Source organism: Metopolophium dirhodum, chromosome 7 (genome assembly GCF_019925205.1).
Source record: "Metopolophium dirhodum isolate CAU chromosome 7, ASM1992520v1, whole genome shotgun sequence".
Taxonomy (NCBI): domain Eukaryota; kingdom Metazoa; phylum Arthropoda; class Insecta; order Hemiptera; family Aphididae; genus Metopolophium; species Metopolophium dirhodum.
In genome coordinates, this window is record NC_083566.1 from 11004602 (window position 1) to 11024155 (window position 19554).

At 30.2% G+C, this 19554-nt stretch overlaps 1 protein-coding gene across 4 annotated transcripts in view; it reads left to right on the forward strand.

Moving 5' to 3' along the window:
• The window catches only part of LOC132949427 (klarsicht protein), a 171089-nt gene continuing 151535 nt past the window's right edge, over window positions 1–19554 (forward strand). Inside the window, exon 1 of one of the 4 annotated variants that reach the window (XM_061020310.1) lies at window positions 1–292. Coding sequence is in view for 2 of the 4 variants with exons in the window: in XM_061020309.1 (XP_060876292.1) it covers window positions 16843–16845 (3 nt within the window). In the remaining 2 variants the exon portion in view is untranslated. Of the gene's footprint in view, window positions 293–16452; window positions 16846–19554 lie in introns of those variants that run through there. The other 3 variants (XR_009665105.1, XM_061020309.1, XM_061020308.1) reach the window with 3 other exon arrangements.

A 19554-nucleotide genomic window follows, 5' to 3' on the forward strand; every position in this document is an offset into this window, starting at 1 on the left:
TTCCCCCAGACTGGTATCGGACCGGGTTAATATCACCGCAGTAGCTGTTGTCGTCTGATCGCGACGATTTCGTTGGTTTTAATCGCGTTTGGTGTATGTTCCATAGACCATAGTGTGTTATCGTGCGACAATAATTGATAAATATTTTCGTTCTTTCGTTTGGCCGTTGGTTCGCGCCTGATCAAAAATCGCCGTCAATCGAGCGAGCGAGTGAGTTCGCTTCGAGTTGCGATCACATCCGAGCCGCGTCTTATCTGACGGCCAGTGTCAGCTATTTGCTACAAGTTGAGAGGTATGTGGGTTCTTATCATTCGCCGCGCTACCCGTAAATCGTATTTATTTTGCTTTACTAATAATAAAATATGATCGTCGTCGACCGCCGTAGTGTCGTACACTCGAACCCGTGATCGGAATGGTCTATAATATGATAATATGAAGTAGGAGATGTCTGTGTTCGTAGAACTCGGCGCACAATATTTTGTGGTCTACCAACGGGTACTGGCGCCAAAACGATTGAATGATTCAACGTCGCCTCGGCATTCGAGACCCATAAAACAAGCCAATACCTAATTCCGAATGATTTTTATTAGAAAACAAATAGAATTATTCAAAATATCGCGATTTGTAAAATGTAGTAATAGCGCAATAATGCGATTAAAAAGTATCTTTGCAAGGCCGAATCTTGAATGTTATTCGGTGCGGGACGATGATCCAAAATTACGTGTCATAACTCATAATTTAAATTGTCCGTCACAAAAAAATTGGTGGGGGGGGGGAGGGTTCTAAACAGACTAAAACACTATATTACTATGGACTACCCCAGTCTCCAGATATAATCAATAATAGGCTTATTTATTATTTTTGATCTAGGACTGATATCAATAAGTATTTATTACCTGACTGTAGTAAATACCCGGTAAATACTAAATTCTATAGAGTATAGACGCGTTATAATAATTTACCAGGAAATAGTAAAAGTATTCTTTTTTTCCGAAATTTATTATAAATCCGTAGATTTTAGACTGTTATGTGATTCAAAATATGTATTACCTATCACTAACGTTACACGGGGATTTCGCCACTTCGGCTTTTAGATTTCTGCCGCCGTAGTATTCGTTCATTCGGCCTTTTCGCGCGCGGTTCGAGTATCATCTCTACTGATAAGAAAACTTCGCCGCACGTGGCGGCCCGGCTTTGAGTCGGCGGCACGCTGACGCCGCCGCTTCCGCCATAGTATCGTCAGCGGCAACAGCTTTTGGCGCGGTTTTCGTTTCCGTTTTGTTGCCTGTTGTTGACGAATACTCGATTATTTCTGGTGATTGGAAACACTAATCAAGGTTAACGTTATATAACATATTAATTATTATTTTAAAATGTATTTAATAAATTATTAGCTATTGTTGAGTGTTAGAATAAAATATTTCAATTAGACAAATGTATAGGAAATGAATAGTCTACCTCTATGTATCATATCTTTCTATATAATATACGAAATTTTTGTAATATTGATATACAGTGAAGTGGCATAAATTGTATGCCACTGGTGTACGCAGAATTCGTTTATGGCTGGGGGGAGGGGTTACCATTTATATATAATATATAAAAAAATGTTTATACAATTGTATTCTTCTTATATTTACGGCGGGTGTACAACTTTTGTCATTTCTAATGTCGTCCTGAACATGGTAACGCCTTGTCAAAACAATTTGGGGAGGGGTAACGCTTGGATGGTGATGCTTGCAAATCCTTTTAAAATACATTATGCAATTATTATGACAATCGGCAGGTAGGCGCCATGGCGGTATTATCACCGAACAATAATTTGACTCGTAATAATTATTAAATTGGAACGATTTTGATTATAATAATATAATTTCATAGATATTTATCGTATGTTTCCCAATTCTTTCGATTCATTTAGTCCAACAGTTACTTAGTATGGACAAATCCGATGGATAAACCATAATATCTGGTTAGTTTGATGTCCCGACGTCCAACAAAACGTGAAACTAAAAAAGTTTGAATATTTCATTGATATAATTAATTTGCTTAATTTTTGTAATGATTTGTCTTACTAATAATCATTCTACATTTCTGCACTTCATAGTCTATAAACCCCGGTCTAAGCTATTCATAATACCGAGTAGTAATACATGCATTATATAGTATATATAAACCTAGTCGTGTTGTGTTTCGTAGGTATCTCTAAGTAAATTTATAGGTTATTATCGAGGTCTTTGTGATGGTTCTTATCAGCTATCGTTATATATTTAAATATCATACACTATTAAGTGCCTTTAACGTACCTACCATAATATTTCAGATTTTGTTGTAAAATCTATTTTTTTAAGTCGAATCGTGTGGTTGGATAGTTAGTGGATATAATTTGGAGAAATAGTAGTAGAATTTAAGTATGATTTAAGATCTTATCCACGTTAAGCTGTCCTACCTCCGCTGTTGTCCTCGCCATTCCTAAATTGGGAAGTTTTAATAGGAGAAAGGTGATATTATGATGTATCTACCACCTGCAACTTGCAAGTACTATAATAGAATGTTGTATACTTTTATGTATCATTGTACCAGACCTATCATCGGTGTGTATGTACAATTTTAAGACTAGTAGTTTGGAAATCATAACTATAGTTTATTTAGCCTATTAGATTTAAACAAATTGTTAATAAATAAATACATTTCTTATTTGCTTAGATTAAAATATTTTAATCAATCATAAAATAATCGGTAATAGCAGTACAATCATTAATCACCTACCAATTTATTAAAACAAAATAGGTACATCATTTAAGAAATAGTTTGCAAGTCGTAACTTGTTGAATGTATAATATGTATTTATGAACTATTCGTGGTAAAGTAGTAAAATCAACCAACATTTAAAATCATAGACTAATGATTTATCATACATATTTTTAGATGCAGTATCAATGAGAAATCTATTGTTTTTTACAATTTTTCCTTTTATTTTTAGAGACCACCCACTTTTTTAGGTGCAATAAGAGTGTTCTAAAAGTTTTGTGTTGTGCTACTTTATGTGGTTCAAAGTCAGTGGTATATACAAGGGAGGGCGTGGGGGTCAGATCCCCTCCCATTGGCTTTGGAGTGGATAATCTTCCATATTGTGTTTGATGTGAATTTTGATCAATTCAAATTATATTCATTGTTTCTTATTGTTAAATATTTTATTACCTAAGTAAAACGTTTTGAGAGGGTGGAGAATTTTCAAATTCCCCCCTCCCATTTAGCTAAGTCGTTTTATTTTTTGATCTCCTCTTTCAGAAATCATGTCTACGCCACTGTTCGAAGTGTAAGTTAAAATTATACACATAAATTATGTGGCATAACCATTAAAATATTTCGAAGAAATGTTTGCAAATACGGTTTTAACCTCTCAGAATGACTTATCGTCGATTTACAATTTAATATCACAATTCACAACACATCACTGTCCTGTGCCAACGTGTGAGTGAATCTATACATTGTCAAGATCTCAACACTATTATCCGTTGAATATCGGTATTCTGTCTTGTATTTTATTTTTTATTAAGTCTTTTAAAGAATATTGTATGTGATACTCATGATATATTTATGGATGTTCCATATAGCCTTCTTTTATTGGCTAGGCCACATAGTTACTGGTATTACTTATGAGTTGGTGTTACTACATCACTGTATATTGTCTGTTGTCACTTACGACTTACATAAACATTATGTAAGTCAGCTTTAGAACAACTTGTGTCTAATTTTTGAGTAGGTACCTAAGTTATAGTTTATCATTTATACCGAATAATTGTACAATAGGTACACTGGAGAGTACACTCCACTTTAATGTTTAATTTTATAGGAATCACTTTCTCCTCTTAATAATAAAGTGTCCTGAATACAAACCTGATCATTGACGTCTGTAATACACCTGACATTCTAACGTTGTGATGTAATTATCAACTATAAACATCTGCTATTAATTATTGTCACAGTCTGTATATAGCTATGTAAAAACAAATGATCGTGCTTGTGTTATATTTTGGCAAGGCACATTGTCAAAATAATAGAAAAATATGGCCTACCTCATAATTATATACCTACTTATTTATTATTATATTATGAACCTACTAATTGTTTCGTAATGTTTAGTAAAATTATATTTGTGGGTACTTTGTAGGTACCTAATAAAGTAATAATACATTCTATTTTTTTTTATTTTATTTATTAACCCGCGGAAACTATGGCAATTGGGTGGTTTTTATTGTGTTCTCCCCGGGTACTGTAAGTTTAAACACATGTGTTTTAGTTTGGCAGATTTTTTAGTGGGCACCCGTAGGTATTTGCCATGCCCGGGTTGGGGATGGTGGCACTTTTCTCCAGACACCGTGACTTGCCCGAAGAAAAATGCCACCTGCGGCCGGCATCGAACCGGCGCCGGTGTGCGTCGTAACCATAGAGTTACTCTATGGTCGTAACCGACGCCATAGGGCCCATATTAAAATCGTTAAACCACCGAATTCAGCCGGTAAAATCAGTGGGTTAGGCGTAACCTAGGTTTAAACTATGATTGTAAAACGGGCCCTTAATCCGCTCGGCCACTCCGTCCCCCATATATACATACAAATATACAATTATAATATAGTATAATTATATACTTGGAGAATATTTATTTCGTTTATTTCTACGGTTATCAATATTATCGATTCTATTTTGCAGTTTGGTAAGTTAATCAAAACAAAATATGTTTGTCTTTAGACCTTTAGCAATAATAAACTTGAACGCGTAATATATTTGAATACTTTTGGGCGTTGACTGTGAAAATAAGTTGTCGTTTCTGTTATAAAATGGTATGGCGTATGTGTCAGCCATACATAATAGTATCATTAGTTACGGATAATTAAAATTTGCTTTTTTCCTTATGATATAGGTGTATAATATATATTATAATATAGCGCAAAACAATAATTTTTTGCCTTATATTGAGTTGTATTTGACTTATAGACACATAATAAACATAAGTATCTACGTTTTTTTTAACATTAAATAGTACCGTAGTGATAATATAATATGTATTTATAGTTAAATATTTATTTGGGAATACAATATTAAAGTTTATAGAATTGTTTTTCAGTTTTGAGTGTTTTTTAGATTTTATTGTTTATATAACATTAGTAAGTTATTATGTTGACGTTTCTGACTAGAAATTCTTTTCATTTATAGGTAGTCGTGTGCAGCCTGTCTTGTACACCGCAACCTTGAACGAGCCTCTTTGGGTTTCAATAAACTAGGGAGCACCCCAAATAGGAAATGAACACGTTTTACAACGTTACCCGTGCGACGATCAATGAATATTGAATAGAAAGCAAACATAATATTTCAAATTTAAATGATATTTTTCTAAAAGACAGGTTCACACATAATGCGTGTACGTTGTTTCTATCGACATTGTCAATAACGTCAATCATTCCTAATTATTAAATTGTATGATTTTATTGTGGCATATTATGTAATATATAGGTATGGTATAAATAGCCAATGCATTTTTGAGAAATAAAAATCGTTTGTATCCTCAGTATACTTAACCAGTTAACAATACTAAAATCGTGATTCAAATAGAATTATCTAGTTCAAAAGCGCAAAAGTATAGTAATATTTGTAGACAATACTGAGAATACCATTTGTGACAATAATCGTATTATATAAGTTATAACTTACAACCATATCGTAAATGCGGTATGATTATATCGACCGTCATTTGAATCATCGTTAGTATTATTATTTCCATACTATAGGTCGATTGTATCTGCTATAGTTACAGTATAGTATTCTGTCTCATTACATAGATCTTAATATCTTATATGCGGTCCCGTAAAGTAAAATTTATTAAACTGCCTATATTGAACATTCCAAACTTGGAACGGTTGTATAAACTATAATAAGCTATAAAAATTAGATTTGTAAAAAACTTTCCTTGTGTAACTGTCAACTAAATTATGTTTTTCATATTGGCGTACCTATACTGTATAGGAGCAAATAAAACCTTGTAATGTATACAATTGAATAGAAATGACCGGTTGGGTTTAAATTGCATATAATATGCATGCGTGTTTATATTATATAATATAATATAATCTGTACCTACTAATAATATATAAAGCAGAAAAATTGTTTGTTTGTTCGGGTAATCTCTGGATCTACTCAACCAATTTAAATTTTTTTTTCACTTTTAGAAAGCCACACTATCCCAATGATCTACAGGCTAATTTTATCTCGATAAGTGGCCCTTATTTTTTTTGCAAATTTGAAATTTTTTTATAATAACAGAAATAATAATAATAATAATATATTTTTGTTTATTATAGGGTTGCTATATTGGTTACAAAAAATAAAGTAGCTATTATAATTGAATATCATTTTAGACCTGTATTTAATATTTGGGCAAAATCATTAAAATGAGTGCGTGATTACTAACCAGTAACTAGTAACCACCAACCACTAACCACTATTATGACTGTGTTAAAAATCCTTAATGAATATGGGGTTAATCCACAAGAATTTGTCACGGGATATTTTAAAGATCACCTCGCCGGGTATTAAATGACGAACTGAACACAGATTTTGAATTATATAGAGGCATAGAGCTGGTATTTTTAACGGGAAATGAAGTGCACGGTATCAGCTAATATATAATGTTATAAAGAATGGAATTTTCCTATACGTGGTTATTTATACACAATTGCCATATGGGCGAGGTCCACGCTTAAAAAAGATGCGGTATTCGTCGGGGACATGTGTTTATATATTATACAATATATATTGCTACATATATTTCTTAAAAATTAAAATCATTGTATTCCACATTTTTTTTTTGGCGTAAAAGGGCTGTGGCGGAAACGAGTAACACCCCTTTAAAATCTCTAAAATCCAACTTAAGAGGACGATGCGTTTGTTAATTTGTTGTTTCCATCTTACCAACGTACGACTTAGTAAACTTTTGTTCACTAGTTTCAATTGTGTGCTGTTGGTTTTGATATGAGAGTGAATTTAATGCTTAAGCTTCGGCTTTTTATAAGATTTTTTATTTTTTAAGCAAGAAATGAGTACCTATGTGAAATATCACAAATTAAAAATACTCATATCTCCCTTCAAAATTAAAATATCGAATTAAAAGTTGACGCTTAAGCACACATGATGTTCTTACCTTAAAGTTTGGTTTGATATTAGGTCAATTGACAATTCTCGCTTATATCAAAACTAACTACACACAATCATAACTAGTGGACGAAAATTTGCCATGTCCGCACGTTTATAAGACGGAGACAACAAATGCTTATGTGCACCGTCCTCTTAAAATAATACTATTATCTAATAACTAATTTTTATTTATTACCTACTTTAAATAGTTTAAGATGAGCAACATTACCATTATAATGAATTAAATCTTGAAGTTCTATTTCGATATCGGCAATATTTTATGAATAAATATTTCTAAAAAAGATTAAATGCCAACTTGAAAATATGATTTTATTTCATTTATGCGATTTGCTAATAATATGTGCTATTTAGTTTCTTATAGAATACTAACTTATGTTTAGTTAAAATATTAGATTAGAAATTATTGTATATTTTATTTGCTATGAAGGAAATAACAAAATTTAGTAGACAATATTGTTTGCATACTTATAATATTTTGTATAGGTACTTGGTTTTCTGTATTGCATATTAGAATCTAAAAATAAATACTTAAATCATGTATATAATTTTATGTTAACCACTATATTTAGATTATAATATTGTAAGCTACCTAATTGTTTATTTTATATCGACAGTAATAATCGTTATTAGAATTCATCTATTAGTCACGTTTTCACGGTTTTTTTACCTGTATTATAATGCGTTTGTTGTTAAATCGACTGTGACCACTTGGCATGGAATGTATTTCTTTCGCAAAGATACCAATTATGTATATACTATATAGTTAACATTAAACTAAGCAAAATTAGTGAATTGTAAGTTGTTGAATAAAAATACTTTTAAGTACCTATACATATTACCTACATTATATTTATAAGTGATCTGATTTGGATAAAATAGTATTTAACGAAAATAATATGTTCATACATTTTAAATGCATTTTATCAACATCTTTTCGAAGGAGTTTCAGGTTGAATGCATTTACACAATTGAATCTTGATGAACAAATGTTTCATTATTTCCGGGATTATTTCAATCACTAATGTGTGTAATACGCACTCTTAATTTATAATTTTTAAAAATAATGTTATTTACCTTCATACAGATACTTTTTTTTTTAGGAGTGTAGAGTTTATTGCTTTTATAATGACGTTTAGTCTTTTTAAGCTATTTATATTATAGGCATTTGAAATGTTCGACTTTTTATTTCGATTTATATAAATCAACATCATAATATGTTGATAAAATGTTTCTTTCTCTGTCAAAAAGTTTTTAAATGTTACAAGTTACATCATAAGTTGTTTTTATAGAAATTTAATACTATCGATAATACATAAGCACTCATTTTTTATGAGCTTTTGAAAATTAAATTTTGACTAAACAGGATATTAAAGAAAAAAAAAAACGATTTTTTTAAATCAAATTTAGTTGTTTTGATTTAATAATTAATTAAAATAAATATAAATTGCAATAATTTGAAACTTTTCAGCACACGTTTATTGTTATTTTCAGTACACAATGGAATTTTTCAAAATGTTTAGATTCATTTTAAAGTATTTTAAAGTATTTATACCACGAACCTATTTACATAATTTTACTCAACGTAAGCATTGATTCTTAATAATGTACTATATTTTTGACAACAATTAGTTCAACCTACCAAATTATAGTAATAAATATTATAATAATATAACATAAGGGGGGACGAGGTGGCCGAGTGGTCTAACGCGACGGATTCGGCACAGCCGGTCCGAGTTCGATCCTCGACCACTGGGCGGCATTTTTCTCCGTGCAAGTCACGGTGTCCGGAGAACAAGTGCCGCCATCCCCCCACCCCGGGGCACGGCAGAAACCTACGGGTGCCCCATTAGAAATTCTGCCAAACACAACACACACGTGTACCAACCTACCCAATATAAAACCTACCAAACCTACCCAATATAAAACCTACAGTGTCCTCCCCACACCCAATGGCCTATGTTGCCGCGGGTTACCCAATAAAAAAAAAAAAAAAAAAAAAATATAACATAAACTATATCCTTAGAAATAGATAGTTATCCAGCGTCTCGTTCCGTAGTGTTTTTTTCAGAATTTTTTTGCGTGTACAATGTTTATTATCACTGAATTCAAGTTTAGTACATTATTTTGTAGTTAGTGACCTTTGCAATGACAAAGTACACACTCAAAACCTAATACAGGAGAAGGAGCTTTTTTTTTTAATAAAATCAACTGTGATGCCTTTGTTAAGTATAGTCAAAATTGGTGATGCAATTTAATATCTAAAATCTGTGTGGACTGTAAATGTAATAACTAACAAGTAATAACTATTAAGGTATCACTAAACATTTTTTTTTTATTATTGATAAAAAAATACTTACGACGACATAGACTATTGGAAATCAAGTAATCTTACATAGTAGACTTAATTCTAATGATTGAGAAGTATAAATATGGGTTAGTTTAAAATTATCAGGAACAATAAGTGTTTATGTTACAAATGTGTGTACATTTTTATAATTTACATTGTTTTGTAGATTAGCTTTTTTAATTCGAAGTTAAGTGCTAATATTGGGTGGTTCCTTATTCAGGCAACCCCAATAATTTTTTTTTTATTCCTTTTCTCATAATATATACTTATTGTGCTTAATTGTATAGACTGTATATTATTACGTATGAAAAAAGAGATTAGTTTTTTTGAAGAAATCGATGGCTGCGAGTGAGGACATATTGTGGCCAAGAGATTCTGCAGATAGATGTTCTGGAAGTTTTTCTTCTGTTCTGTAATCGGTGTTATAGGTACTATAGATATTAAACATTTATATATATGATTTACATTTTATATGTTTTACATTACTTAAAAAATATATGAAAGAACCGATTTATTTCAAATTATTATTATTATTAATATTATTTTAGATTGGATTATATGACTGAATTTTTTTTGTAATAATTTTGATGTCATATTTGGATCGCTGTTTCATTCAATTTTCTGTAGTATGAAATCTTCAAATAAATAAAACACGTCTGTAAGTTATAATTTTTCTTTTGTGGGAGATATCCTCTAGGGAATAAGAATGATATAAATTTATGACTTTGTTTTCTGAAAAACTTAAATCCCTCAACAACGCGTAAGTCAGTATTTGGAATTCTGCTATGATACCTATATTTTTAATGTTTTTTTTTTATTATTATTACAAATATAAACTTTTTTTAGCAAATTATACTTTCAAAAGATTCACGCAAAACGATTTAATTAAAATGAATACATTGAATATACATAATGCTTGTGGTTTTAAACAATTCATTTTTATCAAATTTATTTGAATGGTATGTTTTAATTAAATTTTTATAGGTTAAAATTGCTTTGAATTTGCCTGCTGTGTACATTTAATATGCCTAAAGTAGATCGATTATTATTTATGCAATCGTATTTATAACTAAAAAGATAAATTTGATATTTTTATTTGATGATCATTTTGTACATATACCTAAGTTTGTTTTAAATTCGTCGTTTAAAATAATTTTGAAAAGTTATATGTATATACCTAGGTTTTTATACATATATAAATTGAACTTAAAGATACATTTTAGATAAGTAGTTTAGTGGGAGGTTAAACAATATTGTGATTATTTTATTAATATTGCATATATTTCTGCGTTATGTACATTGTACATTCATTTTAATATCAAACAATTCTTTAATATATATATATGTTTAAACATTTTATAAGGTACTTAGAAATTGTAGTATACTTTCATCTGGTGAAAAAAAAAACAATAGTATTTAAGACACATACAATAAATCATATTACTTACCTATGGAAAGAATATCATATAGAGATATGTGCGTAATTAAATGATAAAGTAGTTGACACAATTCTATAATACATATTATAACTAGGCGTTCCTTTAAGATATCTTTAGTTAATACGCGCGTGTCACTTGTTAAAAACTATTTATCTAGTCGCAAACGTTATGTTGCCATTGCAGTATAGAAGTATATACGTATTTTAACTTTCGATTTTCACTTACGACTTACTGATAATTCAAAATATTCAATTTTACCATATTGTTGGTTTTTGGAATTATTTTCAATACATATTTAATATATATCTAGTAGGTATAATAATATGTGCTTTACATATTTGTTTGAGAGAAGAAAGTTTATTGTGAGTTTTTTCCAACAATGATGTATGATAATACTGGTAAACAATGTAAGCATGTGTCAAAGATAATTGACCCAGTTGATCTTCCACGGATCTCCTGCAGGGCCCCGAGGAAATAAGAAAGTCGATTCTCTTGTTCCCCTCATATGGTACAGAAAATGTATTTTATTATCGAATTTAAATACGCAAACCACGGTCAACACATAATACGGACTTTGTGGAGTAGTCAACTAACTCTAGGTATACAGATGTTGCGTGGCCAGTAGTACTTATACCAGTATAGTTCAACTACTAAGTAGCTCGTTCAAAATAAAACCGGCATGCAGTTAAATATTTTCTAGGGGAATATGTACCTATTATAATAATATAATTTGATATTCATTGCGTCTTTCAAGTGTGTGTTTTGAAGTAATTAAAAATATATTTAGATTTAAGTGTTTATTTAAATTTACTTGTTTGAAAACTTAGCAGTTTTAAATTAACTTAACTTTATAAATTATTATTAAATTTAAAAAATAAATATCTTATGAAATACAAGAAGGAATAAATACAATTTGCGTGTAATATTTAAGAATAATTAACTTATATTGAAGGAATGAATTAAATTATACGAATCGATTATCCTATTACCCTGCAGTGTACTGTTTATATTTAAAAATAGGTTGAGGTCAAAATAAAAATGAAACTATAAAGTCAAAAATTAATTGTTCTCTTTAAAATTGAAATTGTATTTTTTAGAGGTATTCAAATTTCTTTTACTGCAATGTTATAAATATTACTTTTCGGGTTCTGCAGCATAACTACATAAATATTGAAAATCTGTTATACAAGTTAAGTGTATTATAGTGATTATAAAATTAGCGCTAGAAATAGTGTTATTTAAGCTGTTAAAAGTTATCTGTTGAAATCAATCAAGTCCAGTGGCGTACACAGATTTTTTCAATGGGAGGGGTTATATTAAAAAATCATATGCATAATATGTATATACGTATCAAGATATTTTATTAATTTTTATATATCTACGTATAGTAAAAAAATACCATGGGGGTTGACACCCTAACTCCTCTTCGTTCCTCCTTCTCGCGTGTGTACGTGGCTGTCGAGTAATTTGTGTTGAGATTAAAATATATTCTGATCTTAATACAGGTACAATTAAAATAATAAGTGACCTAATATATATACGAACCAAATTATGTATTAAATAAATAATTATTGTAATAACCACGATATTATTTTTATGTACCTACCTATGTAATGCATATTACACGGAGATAGCAAAAACACAGTTGTAGTGGCGTAATTAGGATTATGAAATGGGGGTTCAAGTATATAAATTAAACCAATTTTTTTACAGTTTTCGTGTACATTAAATAAATAAAATAATACATTTATCACGGGAAAAAATTTCAATGGGGGGAGGTTTAAACACTCCCCCCGGATACTCCACTGTAGGTATACGTCATCGAAAATTGAACGCTTTTTTCGAAATCTTTAAATCTAGAACGTCTTTTATAATCCTATATTTTCATTTATACTCAGTATTATATTTTTATATTTGTATATTGTACACATTTAATACTAAATATACCCTCACACAACTGTAATTTGACCTCAAAATTTTTTTACAAAATCATAATAGATGATTATTGATATGGTTCAATATTAGTAAATAGGTATAATTACTAGGTATTTGTTTTATTTTTAAATATGACTACTGCGTTTATAAATAAAAAATAGAAATTAATATTACATTATAATTTGTAGTTGAAACCGTAGTTAATTTATGTTATTTTTGTTTCGTAAATCACCGTTGGTAGTATTAGGAATTACCTATAATAAGTACGTGTATTGTGCATGTATAGGTACTTGCATTATAATTTCTGTTTAATCTCAATTATCTAAAAAAAAAATAGTCTTCTAATTTTGTTATAACTAACTATTTTAATCATAAACATATATATATACATTTATTTATATGTATGATTTTAATGTACAGGTTAGTTTGATGTAAATTTAGAGTTGTTCCTCATTTGGCTTCTTTATACCTTTATTTGTTGTAATATCTGTTAACAGGGGAACATTTATTATGCATAATATATAGTAAAATAATACATTATATTGTCATAAATGTACTCGCCCAAGTGTACGCGTGTAACGCATTTATATGGTAGTTGACCGAGTATATAATATGTATATGATAATCAGATAAAAATTGTGTCCGGAAATACTACTCTTTCACTATAGCACCTCCGATTTATATAAATACCTATATGCGTTGAATTGTATTATATGTGTACTATACACATAAAGTTAGAAGAAAGTAAAGAATTAACGGATCATATAATAACGATTTGATATTATGATAATAATGCGCGAAACAACTAAGATTTTAAAATCGTTTAGACTGTGAGATCTTTATGGTTTTTTTTATTTTTATAGCAAATCACATACAGATATTAACGGTAAGCTTTCACCCAAAGCGTTACACAAAAAAAAAAATACAGAGCATCATCGTTTTCCCCTCTCCCGAGTTTTCTATCGTCGTTTAATTAAATTTTGATTATATGTATATTATATTAATATACGCTCCATTAAATGTCAATTAAAACGGTACGCGAATCTTGTCCGCTGAATAAGTCTTGGTACGTACACCATCTTATATAGGAAAAATACACTGAAGGTTTAGATTTTGACCTAGAGAACATCATGCCTCTATAGAACCAACTGTATACATATTACATATTGTGTACCACTGGTAGTAGACAGTAGTGTACATTCCCGGTTTATTAACAAAACTATGATGTATCGTCTTTGACGGCTCAAGCCAACAGCAATATCGAGACGCGCGTAGCCAAATTCGGACGTTTATTAGTAGGTATGAATTTCGCCCACGAGTTCATTATACTTTGTTTTACGTAACTATTTACACTGTAGGCCGGCTGCATGATTTTTGTCACGACGTGAAACACGCCTTAATATATTATTGTTTTCGACAATTTTTGTACAATTTTTACTTTCTATAAGACTATCGAGTAGGTACTCTCACATCAAAACCACTGTCTTTCTTCTGTAGTGTTATAGTGCTGCAGTAGGTAATTCATAGGTCTTAGAATTGGTATACCTACCCATTACTTATATAGGTACTTAATGTTAAGATTTAATTAAAGTTCTAACCGTTATTTTAATTGTATAATATATGCGTATCATTAGGTATATAGTGATGATATAACATTTTTGAACTTTTCCTCATTACAATACCCAATTGGGTTAATTTTAGTAGATTTGCTATGTGGTGATGTTAAATAAGTTCAAAGTAGAAAAATGGTTAGGTCTACACGCATTTCGTACAAATTCAGTGAGATACGATTCTGTACCTATATTATATTTTATTTTATTCAAATATCATATAGATTATAAAGACCTAAATTACAGACCAAGGATTGGGATTATTTACAAAAATTATAACCGAACAAATGAATTAATAATAATTTAATATTGCATAAAACTTATTGTACCTAAAATGTATTAACTATATTATGTAATGTGGTCAAACCATTGTATTAAATCATTGTACTTAAATTTGCATTTCAACTTTTGAGTTAATAAATGTCTACCGCCATCATTTCATTATCTGGTGTAAATATCATTTCAGTTTGAATGACATGTCACCTGACAATTATTCACTTAACGATCGTATTATATACTAAAAGGTAGATTTTACCACTTCTTCCATTCTGCATTGTAGTTAAAATTTACATATTTCGTGATCAGAAATGAAACTACAACGTTTTATTCATGAAGTTAAAAATAAAAGAGGTCAATGAGGGAAGGTTTCTTACGCTTCAACTTTTACGGTGGTTAAAAACCTGCTTACTCTGTGACATTTTAATGTTTACACACTTCTAAATATAAAAGAACACCTAGGTCAATGTTTCTGGAAAGATTGTATACATTTTAGTTTTGAATTAAACATTCTTTGGTAATATGATTTATGTGTATAATTTCGAACATAAATTGCATAAATATATATACAATTTGTATATATTACCGCAATATATATTATGTGTTATAATATGTGAAGCTGTATTATAATTTATTATGTAATATATTCATTTTCTTATAAACATAAAAACGATGTACAATTTTTAAGCTATTTCCAAAAAAAATTATAACATCAAATCTGACTTATAAAACCCCTTTTGTATATGCCGTTGCTGATTTAAACCTTTATTAGTCTGCATACTGCAGTAATCGACATAAACCATAACTATGCATATAATATATAATATGTTAATTACATTAATATTATGTTTATAAGTATAACTTTAAACGAATAATACATACCTATCTACATATTTTATTTACAAGCAATTAAACTTAATATGAGTAGGGTATAAATATATATTATTTGGCATATATGATATGGGGATATCTACCACGTTGTTGAAGATCAAATTCTATTTATTCAGATACAATAAAATTAAAAAATAAATGTTAAAAGTCGTCGTTAAAAAATGAACATTATAAAAATGTAAAAACGTAGTGTTACAAAACATACAAGCATTTTAAACAGCCGTTGATCGCAAACAGAACATAAACAATACTTTATGCCAATATACATTATATTATTATTTAATTATTATACCTACTCAATACACGATATTATAATATATTGTTATAGTTGTTTAGTAACGATAACCCGGGTATAGGATGGCCGGTGGACTGGGATATTTTTCAGATATACATAATATATTATAGATTATATACGACCGTTAAAACACTTACAACGGTTACGAATCGATTATTGCTTGCATGATACACTTTTTTTTTACCAAGAATGATGATAATATAATAGTGATAACCTAAATGTATATGAAACCTATACGCACAAGTAAAAAGTTTTTAGTGCTTTAAATTGTTGTGCGAGAAAAACGTGTACGGCGCGAGCTCGTGCGCCAAACGATTTCAAACGTAAGTTCGGCATGTTGGTGGCGGAGCGGGGAAAAGTCCGTTGGTCGTGTTGTTTACGAATTCGCGTAGTAGGAGCGCTCGGCGCGCGCGCGCGCGATTACAGCCCGCCGCCGCCGACGACGACAGTGACCGGTTAACTGTGAGAAAAGTACCGACTACCGAGAGCTGTGTGGTATACGGTTTCACGCGCGGCACACGTGTTCGTTCGCGTCCGTTACGCGATTCCGGACCGTTCGGGATTAACAAAAATGATATAAAATATTCACTATAATATTATTATAAGCAAACGCGTGCGAACGCTTTTTTTTATTTCTGTGACGTTAATAATAATCATAATAATAATAGTAATAATAATAATAATAATAAAAGAAACAACCGCCGCCTGGTCTCTTTTTATATCCGCGTTCCAATACCCGAGTTGACGCGTTTTTGTTTTTAAAAAATCCGATGTGACCGTAAACGACGCGACTCGGTGGAGACGATCACACGTATATACGCTGACCGGACTGTAAAAATGGTACGTCAAATAGAATATTAACTATATAGGTACTATACATATAATTAAGACGGATCACTTAATATGTTCGTTACAATACAACACCTGTCAGTGGCGCAATTCCAACGAAAAAGCTGGGGGTGCCTTCAGCCTTCTATTTTTTCAGTTAGTCTTATGATTATGGTTACGCGATGAGTAACTTCACCCCCACCCACGATTGAGTATTATAATCTAAAATGTTATAGTGGCTTTAATAATATTATTATTCATAATGTTAGAACTAATTAACCACAAGTGACATATAAATATATAATAATATAAAATATATTTTTTACAACGGTTCTAAGCCCTAGTTCTTCCGCCTAATTTGCGCCTACGACACCTGTACTAGACAACAGTATTATATTATTCGTCTTTACGATCAGGTTGGTGGTACCTCTAGGTATAGGTCCCATCAGCATAGGTTGGGGTCAGTCCCGTCTACTCGCGACGGATTTCGAGATATTTACGTGCACTGAAACCGCGATCGATACCGCTTATTATTGGCTTTCTATGTGAAAAGTTGTTTTTTTTTTTAAACCAACGGAAGTTTGTAAACCATAATATTATAATATTTTATTGTTGATAAGTTTAAATATTAGATTAAAATATCAGTTCTATGCGTGTTTAATATAATATAAACGCAATCAAACAGACGCATACCTATACATGCACTCAAACATACAACTAGACTTTTAATATTATTATGTAACTACAAAATACATATTACTTACGATATTATTTACGTATATATATTTGATTAACAACTAACAAGTGTTCGTTATCTTTAATAAGGAATTTTTATTTTTTGATTATTTTAATAGAACAACGGTTTAGATACCTAAAATAAAATGTTATATTAGGTACAATAATAAATTATCGCAAAATCATTTTCCGATACACGTATCTTACGATTACAATTTAGTACAGTACTTCAAATCAGTTATTTTTATAGATTCAATGACGAAATTTGTATTACAATATTTACTTATGACTTATATACCTACCAAAATTGTATAAGTGTGGTAAAAACAAATTAATTATACGCATTTCTTATAGATTTATTTCTTATTATACATTTTAAATTAAATTAAAAAATGTGCAAGACGCAAGTAATAAAATCATCGTTTTTTGTATTGTTAAAACGATTGTTATAGAACCTAATCTGTTATCAGCGTTTAAGTATTAATTGTATACATAGAATTTTTAACAATATTTTTTTATCATTACGAGTTTTATAGAATTCTGAATTTTTAATGCAATTTATAAATTCGTATATTATTTATACACGTGTTACTCGTATTTATGCCAATATTTCACTTTAGCGTTAAAACAAAAACAAATCTATATTTCTGAAACTAGCACGAGAGCCCGTTGTTAGGGTGTAGTTACTGTTTCCCCCAAAATATGTCAAGTTCCATCATTATCAGCGTGTTGGGCTCTCAAGAATATTAAACTCTCCCCCTTTGACCGAAAGTACCTCTCACGTAAGCTAATAATATTGTGTTTGTTACCCTCGTGCAGTGTACATAAAGTTCACTACCCCAATCGAAGTTGACAGATATGCGTGATTAGCACCTATACTATACTGTAGGTAGTTAATTGATTCGTGGATTTTTGTTTACCGCGGTCGATCAATAGTTTACTTGTTCTAACTTCTTAGAAACATTTTATTTTCATATTTTTATTATTTATTTCTAATAGAAAATATATATTTGCATTTATACTTGTGTAAGTATGTGAAAATAGGAATGCATTTTATTTATTTATTAGCTTTTAACAAAAGTTAGTTTAGCTACATTTTCATTTTATTTAAAGCTTTGTGCATACTTTCGCTTTCTTGACATTTTATATCCAAAGAAGAAGCAAGACATTTATTTGTCGGGGGAGATTATAGAGTTAAACAATTGCAATGTAATCGATCTACCATCTACATCTGAGGTGAATGCTGTCCGGGTGCCATACTACCGTGACATCTCAAATCGTCCACATCGAAATTTCACTGATCACGATCACGGAATTATAATTGAATATACATTTCTTCCTATTATTGTTTTTACTTTTGAGGAAATTACCTCTTTTGAGATATGTACCTACTGTCGAGTTTTCATTTTTATGTAACATGTAATTCAGTAATTGCTAAGAGGAATTGTTCTAAGTCTGTATTGAGAGCACATTATATAGGTATTTGTTATGTTCGTGATTTTAGGTATCATTAAGTTGACGCTACACCAGCATGTGCTGTCTCCGTCTTTCAAATGTAAAACATAACAAAAACGGTTTTTGCGGGTAAGAACCTCTCAGGCTGTAATTCAAGTTAAGGAACCAAATGTTCACACTAGAAAGAGAAGAACAATGACTGTGTAACTTTATTTTTAAATTTTTCGATATCACAAATACAATAAAAGTTCTTGTTGCTTAAAAGTTCATTATTTTTGAGTTTATCAAACTTGAATAACTTTTTTATTTAGTTCTGATATCGAAAAAAAACTTGTAGTACATATTCTCCTATTTATAGTGTGAAAACTTGGTTGCGTAGCTTGGACTACAGCCTGAGTGGTTCTTACCCGCGTAAAACCGTTTTTGCTATGTTTTTGCTACATTTGTAAGACGGAAACTACACATGCGGGTGTAGCGTCCTAACCTATTTTTCAATATTTTTACATTGAGCATATTATAATTCTGAAAATA